The sequence below is a fragment of the Tachypleus tridentatus genome, chromosome 9 (genome assembly GCF_004210375.1).
Source record: "Tachypleus tridentatus isolate NWPU-2018 chromosome 9, ASM421037v1, whole genome shotgun sequence".
NCBI classification, from domain to species: Eukaryota; Metazoa; Arthropoda; class Merostomata; order Xiphosura; family Limulidae; genus Tachypleus; species Tachypleus tridentatus.
Genome location: NC_134833.1, coordinates 135,738,812 through 135,753,583, shown reverse-complemented (window position 1 = coordinate 135,753,583; position 14,772 = coordinate 135,738,812). Strand labels below are relative to the sequence as shown.

The window sequence follows — 14,772 nt, the reverse complement described above, 5'->3', positions numbered from 1 at the left end:
TGACTACGGATTTTCCTGAAGTCAAACTGTTGAAATAGTCGCTTGAAAACCGTTGTCCTCAAACGTTATGTGGATTATAGAAAGCAGCCAGAAATGGTTTGTGTGATTTGGACTTGAAAGGCTGAGAACGAAGCCTTTTGCAATCGGGGCTATTCATTAGGAGTATTATGAAGATGCATGGTCACCAGATACAGCATAACCCGGCCATGGCGACATAGACTGTAACGACGTGGTTAAACTCCAAAATCGTTTTCATATAAGGTCCTCAACCTCTGTATTCAAGGACACGATAGTAGTTTAAAATTCCAGTTTCTTACAACGTCTAAACATGTATACATGGACACAGTAGCATTTAAAACTTTAGTTAATACCTACGTGTAAATATATATATATATATTTGAACGCAACATCAGTTCAAAACTTCAGTTACTAACAACGTGAAAACACGTATGTCTAGACACAAAGGTTCGTTGAGCGAAAGAATGAAGGTAGAAACTCATGAAAAAGTGAGGAATATTTCCTTTGTAAATTATGAAGTTTTCATTCTTCCAGGAATTGGATCTGTAATTATTATTGTCAACCATACCCCTTTCAAAGGATAAAGACTCCCCAAATCTGATTCTTTGAAACAATATGCGACAACAAAATGAAGAGGGGAACAGGCTCACGTCAGTCTAGTAACATGGCTGGGTTTTCGATCAGTTACCCGCATGATGGTACCTTTACGAACCACCAACCACTTGCCATGGCATGGGCTAAAGTTACTTCAAAAAATAAGAGAATGCTTTGCCTATGTGGGAGTCAGCTGTGTCTTGTCCAGTATAAAACAGTATTGACAGTGGACAAAACAATAGGCATGATTCATTACATTGCATCATATTTAATCATCTCTAGACGTACTGAACACAATCACAAGCACTGATTACTTTGAAAATTTATAAAATAAGAGTAAATTAAAGAGTAGAATAGCCAATTGTACCCTGTATATGTTCATGGTGATAAATAAACATTTGCTATATAGGTCTTAGGAGGTTTAAACATATGTTTTATTATTCATAAATACTTGAAAGTCACAAATACGTATCATTACGCTCGTAAGATGAGAATTGTTTGTTTTGAATTTTGCGCAAAGCTACACGAGGGCTATCTGCGCTAGCCGTCCCTAATTTAGTACTGTAAGACTAGAGGGAAGGCAGATAGTCATCACCACCCACCGCCAACTCTTGGGCTACTCTTTTACCAGCGAATAGTAACATTATAATGCCCCCACGGCTGAAAGGGCAAGCATATTTGGTGTAACGGGGATTCGAACCCATGACCCTGGGATTACGAGTTGAGTGCCTTAACCACCTTGCCATGCCGGGTCATTAGATGAGAAATGCGAAAGGTCTAAAAGTTAGGGCCCCAGTGGAACAGCATATGTTTGCGGATTCACAAAACTAGAAACCGAATTCCGATACCTGGTGGTGATTGTGTAGCTTTTACTAATATGCAGATAATCATTCAAACTCGTAGTTAAACTTTAACATTCACTCAGTTTTATATAACTAACTTAGTGAAATGTTTAATTAAATTTTGAAATAGTTGGTAAATAATAGTGTAAAAATTAGGCGTGTCAGGTCACAATTAGTTAAGAATTTTGTGAAGATTAGACATGTCAGGCTACAGTTGGTAGAACTGAACAGGCGAGTGCTATTGGTTACTTTTATTATCTTTGACCAACAGTTTGCCTCCCCTAATACAGCGGTATGTTTACGGATTTACAACGCTAAAATCAGGGGTTCGATTCCCTTCGGTGGGCTCAGTAGATAGCCTGATGTGGCTTTGCTATAAGAAAAAAACACACACACACTCCAAAATTAGAAACGTCTGTCACAACTATGAGACCTATAATCTGGCTTTTAGATCGTGTGTCACATAATGTATCTTTCAGTTTGAAAATATTAAATGCTACTCTTACAATAATATCAACATGACACTGATAATTCAACATCCGCTTCCCCGTTGGCCAAAAAAAACGTAGTTTCGATTCTCACGGTGGGCAGAGATCATCCAGCCAGGTGTGTAGTTCCTGAAGATTACGTTGCAAAGTCGAAACATGTACAGTCAACTTTTTGGTGGTGATATATTAACTTTAATTAAACTATTTATGATTGTGTACATATTTTAACTTTGGTATTAGTTATTGTTTTGAAAAGGACACTTTTATTTGAACATATCCATGTTTGGAGGGGGACTTCATATCCCACCTTTTACTCTCCTGTCTTGTCACGTATTGTATGTATGTTGGTTAAAAAAAAATGACTTCGAACTGGTATAATCGATAGTGATCTCATATCTTACAAATCTTCACCTCATGACGTTTCACGTCACAGTTCATTTTACACGTTCAATAATCAGTAAATTTGAGTTGCTCAACCTATATTAATAATCAGTTTTAAAACATTAGCGTGTTTCCTAAAGAAAGATGTAGTTGACCACATGGTGATGCTCTTCTCTCTCATCACATTCGTTAACTACGTCAAACTTTACGCCATTCCTCATTCGTCAGTATCTTCGTTTAATCTAATATTACTATTACACAACAACTCAAACAATAAAGTTCAGCGTAAAACAGAAACATTAGAATCAAAAAGTAACGAACAATTATTAAATAAATGGGTAACGACTGGTGCAAAATATTTAAACTTAGAAAGAAAAAACATATATTTTGATAAAGTTATCAACGATCCAAGGCTCCAATGTTTAAGAAAACATACATTTTGATAAAGTTATCAACGATCCAAGACTTCAATGTTTAAGAAAATATACATTTTGATAAAGTTATCAACGATCCAAGACTTCAATGTTTAAGAAAACATACATTTTAATAAAGTTATCAACGATCCAAGACTCCAATGTTTAAGAAAACATACATTTTGATAAAGTTATCAACGATCCAAGACTCCAATGTTTAAGAAAACATACATTTTGACAAAGTTATCAACGATTCAAGATTCCAATGTTTAAGAAAACATACATTTTGATAAAGTTATCAACGATCCAAGACTCCAATGTTTAAGAAAACATACATTTTGATTAAGTTATCAACGATGCAAGACTCCAATGTTTAAGAAAACATACATTTTGATAAAGTTATCAACGATTCAAGACTACAATGTTTACTAGGCATAAAATGCATTGCTCTCTTCCACATCGCTGCTAATTTACACGGCACTAATATTTGAATGTTTAATGTTCTTAATGTGAAATGTTCTACTCTGACACACCTGAATTTGTTTTACTTAAGATTATGACTGAAGGAGACGAAAGAAGCCTTCTTGTTTGTTGTTGATTAATACACGTCACTTTCTTAACTCCAACATTCATTTACGTTGTTCTCATTATTAACTGCATTTTTTTCGAGTACTTAAAACGAACTCACTAGTTCCACAAAATTTAGTGTTAAAAATAGAAAAGTGCTAGTCTCTCAAGAACGTTTTTTATTATATTTTTTTAAGCGTGTGCATGTTAGTAAAAATGTCTTCGCGGTTAATGATAAACCGCAACATATCCCCAGTGTCACTAGGAGCGGCCTCTCTGCAACCAACAAAGAAGTCGTTCGAAAGCGAATCATACCGCACGTTATCGCAATGTATCAGAGCTATAACTAGCCACGAGGATACCAAGGTCATAAACTTGGTTGTTTTTTGGCCTTCTTCACTCAGTCGGTCACACAGACATATGTATATATAATTGGAAGTTATAGCCTGAAACAGAACTTTGACCTCGAAAGAATATTGGCTCTGGTTACGTTAATGCTACGCATAAATCTTTTGTTTGTTTTTTTTTCGTTTTTGTATTGCAAACAGTCAACAGTTGAGTTCTTATTTCTGATTTTAATATGCACTACAAGATGATTTACTTTAGTCTTTATTTAATTAAGCATAGAAGGCGAGGTGTCATGTTAGCAATAAATGTATAATAGCGTTTACTATTTTACACCATACCTCCCCCCCCTGATCTTCTCTGCTAAATATTTAATTGGTCCATTTTTAGACAGAGGCGCTTCATACAGACAATTCAGAAATTGAATTTTCATCATTAAAGAAAGTTTCAACGTTATTCTATGGATGTTAAGATGGGCGTAGCTGAATTGGTCAGTGTGCCAGACTGGGACCCAAAGATCCGTGGTTCATGTCCCGTTACCAAAACCAAAAGTCGCGGTCATTAGTGCACCATAAGAACAAAAACTCAATTCTATTGTTCAGTTACAATAGCCCACGAATTGGTGGTTGGTGCTGTTGATTAGCTGCCTTCCCTGTAGTTCCAAATTAGGGGCGGCTAGCTCAGAGAACCCTTGCGTAGCTTTGCTCGAGTATCCGAAACGAACAAACGTACACATGTTCATTAGTATCACTTTACTCTAGCAACAGCTTGTATAAAAACCTTTCGCTGATAACAGCGGTTGTCGTACTGAAGTCGAGCAAAGTCCCCAGCTCAGCTTCTAGGCTGAATACTCGCATTGTTAGCTCGGTGGAATTCTGTAATTAGTACAATTGTACGATTGTTAATGCACTCTTTCGTTTACAGGGTGACGTTTTGTGTTTCGACACTCTATATACTAACGAGCACTGATTCGTAACTAGTATGTTTTGAGTTAATACTTTAGAGTAACAGTGCTGAAAACACGGCGATTCTGCACAGTTTTGAAGGCTTCGCCTTACACAATTAGTAAAATTAGTGGCTCTGTTTTGAAGTATCATACGAATCAGTCTTCACAGAATGATGAGCAAAAACATACACACAGATGCATATACATGTGTCACATTGTTAGTTAACCTTTTTACGAACAATCGAGTTTGGAGAAATCTTAACAGTTTCGTTCTTCGTAATGGTAAGTTTTTCTTATTTTTTTCCGCATTAGCATCTGGTGGTTGTTTCATATGTTACCAAACGTAAATATTTAAGTTCAAAACTTTTCAACAGACACGTTTACAAGTAATATTACACTGCAATTCTTTGCCGTTGTCCACAGATACTATCATCTTCACGTAACCTGCAGAACATAAACCCATCGTCCCTCAAACGAGACCCAAAAACCAATCCAGAGAGAAAATATTTTAATTTTTATTTTATTTATACACTAAACATTGGCCCGGCATGGCCAGGTGGCTAAGGCACTCGACACATAATCTGAGGGTCGCAAGTTTGAATCCCGTCACACTAAACATACTCGCCCTTTCAGCCATGTGAGCATTATAATGGTACGGTCAATCCCACTATTCGTTGGTAAAAGAGTAGCCCAAGAGTTGGCGGTAGATGGTGATGACTAGCTGCCTTCTTACTAGTCTTACACTGCTAAATTAGGGACGGCTAGCACAGATAGCTCTCGTGTAGCTTTGCGCGAAATTCAAAACAAACACTAAACATTTTCTTTACAAATTCACTGGAACATTCATATAATATTTTTTTACATTTTTTAACCAGGTGTGAATAGCTTTTAACTACACATTTCTCTATTTATAACTTCCAGTTTTCATGAATTTGGAATGATTTCAACAGTCTTTCACCTAGCAAGTTTCACACATCTGTGTGAAACGGGTAATAAGCTGTTCACCGTTTTCACAAGAACGGCATGTTTAACTGTACATATTTCAAAATACATCTAGAACACAATAAACATATACCAAATTAATGTCTCTACTATATTGAGTAGAATATTTAATTATCAATAATATAGGGTTTAATATTAAACTCTCTCTTACAGATGTCAAGCGGTAAGTTTAAAACACAAAATTCAAGGCGTGATCCCTGCAGTTGACAAAATTAGACAGTCCATTATGTAGCTTTGCACTCAGCAACAAAACCACCTTTGAGAAAGAAATTAGCCACAACTGGTAAGAATTAAAAGAGTTACTTATAAACTGACAAATCTTGTATAACTGTTGACAGTTTAACAAATCAACACACACAGAAAAAATGGAATTTAAACGGATTATATTACATTAAATCATCAACCAGTTAGATGTCTTTACTATAAAACAATATTTTCTAAGTAAATGTTTGATTTGAACAAACTAGATCCATAAGACGTTAATTCTAAAGACCAATGCATTTAGTTTTATATTTTATTTTATCACTCTAACAATAGACTTTCATCGCTATTCTATGTTAAATTAATATGTCTAGCACGCGTGCTATCGAGTGCTTTTGTTTGCAGTTAAGCACCAAGCTATACAATGGGCTATGTGTGCTCTGCCCACCACAGGTATCGAAATCCGATTTCTCTCGTTGTAATTCGCCGGAGATACGACTTTGTCACTGAGGGGGCTGGAGTCGAATGTAAGACGAATATTACGATCCTCTTCATAAAATGGCAAAATAATCTCAAATATACACGACACCCAAGTTAAGATATACGAAATCATTTCTTCTCAAGGTCGTAAATAATTTATTCTTTTATTTACGACCCCTTTAAACAAACAAAAGTCACTGCTGAATAAAAATTATAATTTAACAGCTGGAAACAGTAAAACTTACATAGAATTCGATTCTTACCTGTTGGTGGGAATTCATGAGGTTTGTGTCAGGCACCGACCTGTGTCCCTCGACTATTTGTCGAAATGTTGTAGCATGGTATTGTATCTCACCGTGAAGCGAGGCGATTTGAGTGAGCAGGATTTGCTCTCGTTGTCCGAAGAAATCTGCAAGTTTTTGCAGTTCATATTCCAAGTTTGAAATTTTATTCTGTTGTATGTAAACCAACTTTTGCAATGATTCCACGCAGTCGTGAGCTAACGTGGTTCGTGACCCTTGCTGGCTGCTTTCTGGGTTTCCCCCAGCTACACAAAATCCACTCTCTCGCTGTTGCTCTCGGCCTGGATGTGAGCTGGCTTCCAGGTGAGGTTTTTCCTCGTTCCGCTGGGATGGTTTCTCAGGAAGCATTGTAAGAATAAACTGAAACGGATTGTGTCAATAAATAAGAATTAGAGCAAGTTCATTTTTTTACCCGTGGCTTTCAAAGGTAAGTACTGCATACCGGAGCAAAACTTGGTGGAAAGTTTTAGGTAAAAAAATTCATCATAAGTTATTGAGGAATCGGATAGAAATTCAGTTATATTGATTCCTCGATTGTTAAAAACAACGAATTACTGGACTTGATTACTTGGTCACCGATAAACACCACAACGTAGACGTCCTCCCTTCTAGTCCTTGCAAAGATGACAGCTGACGCCACGCGATCTCGCTTTCACGCGCCGGCGCCCACGTGACAGACAATATTGTTGCCGCATGCGCCAACTTATGTCAGAATCAAACAAGAACTTTAACGCCCATTCTTACGACCAGCATTAGAGTTTGTGTTGCTGAACCTTACAAATGGGTAACAATATATTTTCAGCTTAAAAACATCTAACTTTATAAATAAAACAACTCTTTTATTTCTTAAACCTTTTCATTAGTGACAATAAAATAAAATGTTTGAAATTTTTTTAAAGAAATGGCCCTATTATTTTATGGATGTTTCTAGAATAATTCACACAAAAAGTTGCCTCATTAGCCATTTTACTTATTTTACAAATGTAGCGGTATTACCTTCAGAGTTGACCAAATTCCCCTACAGAACTACAATGCTAAGATTACATAGCTTTGATCTAAATCCTGTGAACAGTATAACCAAATACACACAAATGCACACACATATTTCTCAGTTTTCAGTTTCCTTTTCTCTAACTGGGTCGATTTAATATTTGCAAAGTTTTATTCAGAGATGCTGGTTTATCAGTCACACGTGTTTTTGTATATACGAGTCATCTAATATTCAGTTTTGAATAAGCGGATACTATCCAACGAGATAATTGCAAGGATTTTTATCCTGAGTTGCTTGTTTATTCACTGATCATCTAGATACGTATGCCCCAGAATTTTCAATTTTTCTGTCTAAGCGAATTATTTGTAATAAAATATTTACAAGGTATTCAGAACTATGGTGAGATATTTAAAAATTTTTGTCCATGTTGCTCATTCATGCACTAGACATTCTTCGTACTTATCTCTCAATATTTTCAGTTGTTTTTATTTTTCTTAAACTGGGTCGATTTGGTCAGATGCTTACAGGGTCCTTCTCTGAGGTATTTGTCGAACCACTGGACATGTTTCAAACTTTTTTTTTTTCATAAACAGAAATAATTTGATTAGATATTTACCAAATCTGAGGTGGTTATTCATCCATTGAGTATTACACTATGTAACAAAATTTTTAATTTTTCTTGTTCCTGGACAGAAAGTATTATTTCTCAATTGCTTATGCCTAAAGTAAATGGAAAAGACCTATATTTTCTTCAAACTTTGCTTTTGTGACCTGGGTAATGAAATTTTCAAATTTACCCCTTTCCCAGAACATTCCAGGTAGATTCAGTGCTGAGTAGCTGATAGAGAATTTTCTTGGACTTGCAAGAATGTTCAAGAACTTTCTAGAATGTTGTAGAACCTACAAGAATTTTCTAAAATGTTGTAAAACTTACGAGAATTTTTAAGAATCTTTCAGAAATTTTTAGAACTTTCCATAGTAATATATATATACAGTGGCTCACTACGCATCACTTCAGTTGAGTTCTAGCTGCCTAAGTGAACACATAGACCTTTCTCAAAAAGCCACAAGCATTCTCCAGATGCATTATACTATGTATGTGGCCAATTTATCTAGACAAAAGCGAAAAAGTACTCTGTGGCAGCATCTGCTAAAATGTGTGAAGCCTAGAAGGTATATTTTGGCATGCCTGTCGGGGATCAAGACAAACCCTGGGTCCCTCATTTTAACGGCGAGAACTGCAAAACAACTCTAGAAGGTAAGACGGATAATTTTTGCTTGCTTGAATGCTAAGATTTTATATTATACAAATTTTAGACCTTTAAAAATTTAAATATTTTTCGGTGCACCTCTAAAAGGAATACAACAGCATCAAGACCTGGCTAGAAGTCTTGAAGTATGATGAGTATGGCTGGGAGGTTATTGGATACTTCAAAATGGTAGCATTCCTGATGGGTTTCCAAGGAGGCTTTACCAAGTTTCCCTGTTATCTTTGCCTTTGGGAAAGCAGGGACACCGCAGCGCACTACAACAGGAAGCACTGGTCACAACGAACCGAGTTCTCTGTTGGGAAGCACAATGTCAAGTGTGAGCCACTAGTGGACCTTCAGAAGGTGTTGTTCCCACCATTGCACATAAAATTGGGCCTTTTGAAACAATTTGTCACAGCTTTTGATGAGGAGTCTGCAGCCTTCAAGTATCATCGAGACTTCTTCCCTAAGCTGTCTGGGGCAATGGTCAAAGCTTGTGTCTTCGTTGGATTACAAATAAAGAAGATCCTGGAGTGCACAGAAATCCTGAAGAAGCTCAGTAGGAAGGAAAAAAAGCCTTAGGCAGATTTGTCGCAGTGGTTCGGGACTTCTTGAGCAATCACAAGGCTAAAAATTATGTGGAACTGGTTGAGGCTCTGGAGAAGAACTACAGCAAAATGGGCTGCAGGATGTACCTGAAAGTCCATGTCCTCGACGCTCGTTTTGATAAATTCAATGAGAACATGGGAGTATACTCAGAAGAGCAAGGCGAGCGCTTCCACCAAGATATACTGGATTTTGAACGCCGCTACCAAGGAGTGTATAACGAAAACATGATGGGAGACTATATTTGGAGGCTGATACGTGAAAGTGATTTACATTACAGTCGCAAATCTCGAAAAACTACTCACTTCTAAACATTTTTGTATAGCTTTAGTATAAATACATGTAAATCCTGATTCATATGTTGTTTTATTCAGACCATACGTAAATGAAAATGTGCAAATTTGTCTGTTTTTACATAGAAAATAGGTTAATTTCTAAATTTCATTACCCAGGTCACAAAAGCAAAGTTTGAAGGGAATAATGGCCATTTTCTGTACTTTTACAACATAAGCAATTAAGAAATAATACATACTATCCAGGTACAAAATGTGTGTTACATAGTGTATATATGTGTGTATGTTTTAAGTACTTTGAATATTTTTAGCCCTAATAGGGTTGCTTTGGTATGATTCTAAACATAAGATATATATTACGTTTTGTATTACACTTAAGAAACCTTGTTTATATAGTGAACAGAAGTTCTCCGCGTCTTAAAACGCATTTTTCCATTTGCTGTTCGCTCGGCATGGCCAGGTGGATAAGGCACTTGACTCGTAATCTGAGGATCGCAAGTTCGAATTCCTGTCACACCAAACATGCTCGCCCTTTCAGCCGTGGGAGCGTTATAATGCGCGGTCAATCCCACTATTCGTTGGTAAAAGAGTAGCCCAAGAGTTGGCAGTGGGTGATGATGACTAGCTGCCTTCTCTCTAGTCCTGCTAAAGTAGGGACGGCTAACGCAGGTAGCCCTCGTGTAGCTTTGCGCGAAATTTAAAACAAAGCAAACAAACCATTTGCTGTTGCTAAGCGATAATTTCAAATTTATTAAGATGAATAAAAAACAACTCCAGTTATTTTCTTAAATGCAAAAATGAATAACCGTAGAAAACTGACGTAATAACATTGTTTACTTTGGACGTTTTATTGTTTAATTAGCGAGAATAATAAGTAGAACAAACTTCAATCGTTGTTACTAGCAAAGCACTGTGCAAAGAACAAAATAACAACAGTCGTAAAACTGTTTTAAAGGACTAAAGTGGTTTGAAGATTAATTCTATCTTTACACGTTGAAAAAAATATAAAAATACTGTTTACTTGTTTTTTGCTCTTACTCTGTGATGGCACATCCAACATGTAATCTGGTCCTGAGCATTACCTAATTTATAACAAACTTTTCAGTGTTATGTTAATACAGAGTATAAATTTGTAATAATGTTTTTTGTATAAGTGTATTGTTTCTCCAAAAACCGCAGTCTTATGTTTTATACCAATTTATAATAATCAATTTTACAAATCCACATTATGTTTGTACTGGAGAACATTATGCGTATATTTCTTTATTTTGATGAAGAAGACTTACATCTTTCTTTTATATATAATGACAGAAATGTTCAGATAATACAGTACTGGTCGTATAAACACGTTTCGCATACTAAACTTGCTTATTTTAAAAGAATTCTCCTATATTAATAAAACACATCACACGCTCTTTCTATATATATTGAATCTGAACGTGATGTGAAAAGGAGGAGGGTGATATCGGGTCTATAGAGCCTGAATTACTCTCATTAATTTTTGAGAGGCCTCCGCCTACTTCTATAGGAAAAGGCAGCACCAGATACGAGATGAGTGAATACGTTTCACACCTCCTGCCACCACACAAGATCGCGCCTGTCTTCTGACGTTCAAACTTTCCATGTATGTATTCACTGATTCCCAATCTCACAATAGCTAGTCATGGGACCCATAGTTAATTACAACAGACTCTAAATTAGATATGGTCCATAAATTTTATAGCTCAAAATGATTCTATACTCTACAAAATATTCGCGTCGGAAGAGGGGATAGGGAAGGAGAATAGTGCAAGTGTGTTTATATATATGTGTCTACATGTGAAGCAGCTCGCGCTGTCCCATGTACGGGGAATCATATATTATACTCAGAGATTCGAACCAACCGTTCTTCTACATCGGTATCTGCAATAAGGAACTGCTAACGCACGTGGCGTGGAACATCTTCCTACAACAGCTTTACCGTGAAAATCACGTGCATACAAACACCCTGCTGTTTTGTGTCCATATACAGAATGTGAGAACAATACCATCCCTGGGTATAGTCAATATATAACTATGTCTTTAGAAAAGCATTGAGCAAACAAAGTGACACGTGCAAACTACGCGTAGGCCTACGTTTTAAATTTGAATATCGCATCTAGACAAACAGTCTTCACATGCACATAAAAGTACTTGATAATACAGTTCCATAAAACTGCGAGAAAGTCAAATACGTCTGTTCAACACCTAAACAGACGGTTTGTCTGACTCATTTACTCTTTAATAACACTGTTTATTAAAATCAAATAGTGCAACTTTTTCAATTTCTTGTTTTAAGATCCTTCTCAACTTCCAATGGAAGGAGTTCATGTGGTTACTAGCTTGTAAACGCTCTTACGTTTGTGGTTTGAAAACTATTAAACAGTTCTATCTCTAACGTACAAATGTTTGAAGAAATGTTAAAGTTCATATTGTTTCTCCTATCAACAACTTCTTCACAGGAATATAAATTAATTCGCTGCAATCGTTTCAGAGGGCAGAAAAAATTATGAAGACAGATTTCGCATGACCAACTTGTAGATGAAGCCAGCCATACAACTGTAATAAAATACGTGCGAGTTACGCGCTAACCAACACTTGTCTAAAAAAAAAATCCATAATATATTTAAGAAAGAACCTAACACAACTGAAACAAAACAAACAACCTGAGAAAACTAGGGTTCTTTGTACTTGGTTCACCATACAAGCCTTCTTTTGAGCTTTATGTTTTTAAGAAATGCGGGCTGCGAACAAGCCAAATAACGGATGAAGACAATATTCTCGGAGGCGAAGAAAATTGCAAATAACAGTTAATTCATGGGGTTATCTCGGGTAGAACGAGTCTAGTACGAAAGAATCAACGAGGGGGGACCTCCTAACCTGTAGCGTCGCTATTTATATTTGGTTTTGTTTGTTAATCACAAAGCTACACACTAAGCTCTCTCTGTTCTGCCTATAGAGAGTTTCGAAACCCGACATTCAGCGTTATAAACCCCTAGACTTACCCACTGCGACATCGGCACTTCTTGTACTAATAATATAATGTATATATCAGTAAAAACAATAATACAGTGCAAGTTTAAACTTTGTATCTGCTATTACTGATTATCTTATTTGCGTCTTACAACAAAGCTGTACAATATGTTATACGCGCTGGGTCAGCAGCAGAGATCGAACCCCCAATTTACAGCATGTAATTCATTACTCTTACTGCTAAGCCATCGCGTGACTCATGTTTGTTAACAGGAAGCAAGTCGTAAATAAAGACAAACAATGAATGTGAGCAAGTAAGTGTAATAGAGAATACCCGAATATCAATATGCTGACTTGTTGTGTGTTACCTTCACTCGCTCTCTGATGTTCAATAACGAAAAGAAAACGGAAGAGGAAAACACTTGAGTTTATCATAAGTACCATAATAAGTACCAACGTATTACACTTACACAAGCCGCTATACCTGTTACTCCAGTTATTAAAAATATACTTTACTTCTGTTTAATAAGTTGAAGTTCAGCGTAATTAGGTGTGTTTAAACAATGTGAACCTGTAAACAGATGTATAAGTTTTTATTGAACAGGATTTAAATGAGGTATATGTGGCAAACAGATGCTGTAATTTTTCAACTACTATCGTTAACCTAAGCAAAACATCTATATATTTACAAGAATCCAGTAATGCAAAAATGACCGTTTTATTTATTTATTGTTACGCAGGAACAAAATTTAAAAATATGATTTATCCTCTTATTCAGTTCTATTTTTCATTTTAGTCACTTTGCGTCTATTTTTTAAACAATAAAGCCACCCGCTAGTACAGCGGAAAGTCTACAGATTTTTCAACGCTAAAATCATGGGTTCGATTGCCCGCTGTGGCTTAGCTATAAAAAAAAAAAAAGGGTTATTATTCAATTTGTCATTTGGAGCACAAATATTTAATAAAGTGACAGTTAATTAATAGTTTTAAATTTTTTTAGTTAACTGTGGTGGATACTTCTTACATATTTCTCACTGACAAATAGAACGCCAAGAACGTACGCAAGAGAGAACGCTCAAGTAAAAAACTTCGATTTGGTTTGAATTTCACTCAAAGCTGCACGTGGTCATCTACTTAGTATTGTTGATTATTTTACATCTCAGGAAGACAATGAGAGTAAACACGTGCGTTTTAGAGTTGTTTGTTAGTGTATAATATAGTTTCTCATAAATGATTTAAAAAACAATACTTGTGTAAACACATATTTACAGTTACAAGAAATGCAACACTAAAATTATAGCACAATAAATAATTATTAAAATAGGAATTTCATCTTTATATATATATACACGCAGTCCTTTTATGTTTCGGTGTCCTATAATACCACATTCAGGGATAACACTGAAAGTCCGGCATGGCTAGATGGTTAAAGCATCCCACTTGTACTCTGATAGTGGCGGGTTCGAATTCCCGTTCCACCAAGCATTCTCTTTTTTCAGTTGGGGGAATTATATTGTATCAGTAAATTCCACTATTCGTTGTTAAAACAGTACCTTAAGTGTTGGCGGTAAGTTGATGATTACTTGGCTTTACTCTGTCTTTAAACTACTAAATTAAGGAAGGCTAACGTAGATAATCCTCGTGTAGCTTTACGCCAAATTAAAAAGTAACAGTAAAGGCAGAAATAATAAAATACTAGAGAGATTTTTTATAACTGTGGGTAATTTAAGCCTAGATGGCGTTATTGGTATTATAGATAATTATGTGGGTATACAAGTCCCAACCATGGTTTTACGGTTGCTCCAGAAGATAGTGTCGTAGAACACTGAAACATATACAGAATCTTATTTAGGGCAAGTCCCTGTTTTTAATAACTATTTATTATGTAATATTTTTTAAAGTTGTATTCCTTTTAATTGTTTATCTTACTTAATCAATTACTTCTAAAATATAAATTTTATTTTTCTTACGAAATGAGTTTATTGAGAAGCAAACTTTATGGATGACAACAAAAACAGTAGTATTTAGTATTTGTTAAATTCGGGTAACACACATTATTGAT

At 35.8% G+C, this 14,772-nt stretch overlaps 1 protein-coding gene across 1 annotated transcript in view; it reads right to left on the bottom strand.

Annotated features, from left to right (window-relative positions):
- Positions 1 to 7,217, bottom strand: part of LOC143226446 (E3 ubiquitin-protein ligase PDZRN3-like) — a 246,420-nt gene extending 239,203 nt beyond the window's left edge. The window contains exon 1 of the mRNA XM_076457417.1: positions 6,541 to 7,217. Within this exon, the coding sequence (XP_076313532.1) occupies positions 6,541 to 6,927 (387 nt within the window). The 5' untranslated portion in view covers positions 6,928 to 7,217. The remainder of the gene's footprint in view (positions 1 to 6,540) is intronic.
- Between the last annotated feature and the right edge of the window lie 7,555 nt (positions 7,218 to 14,772).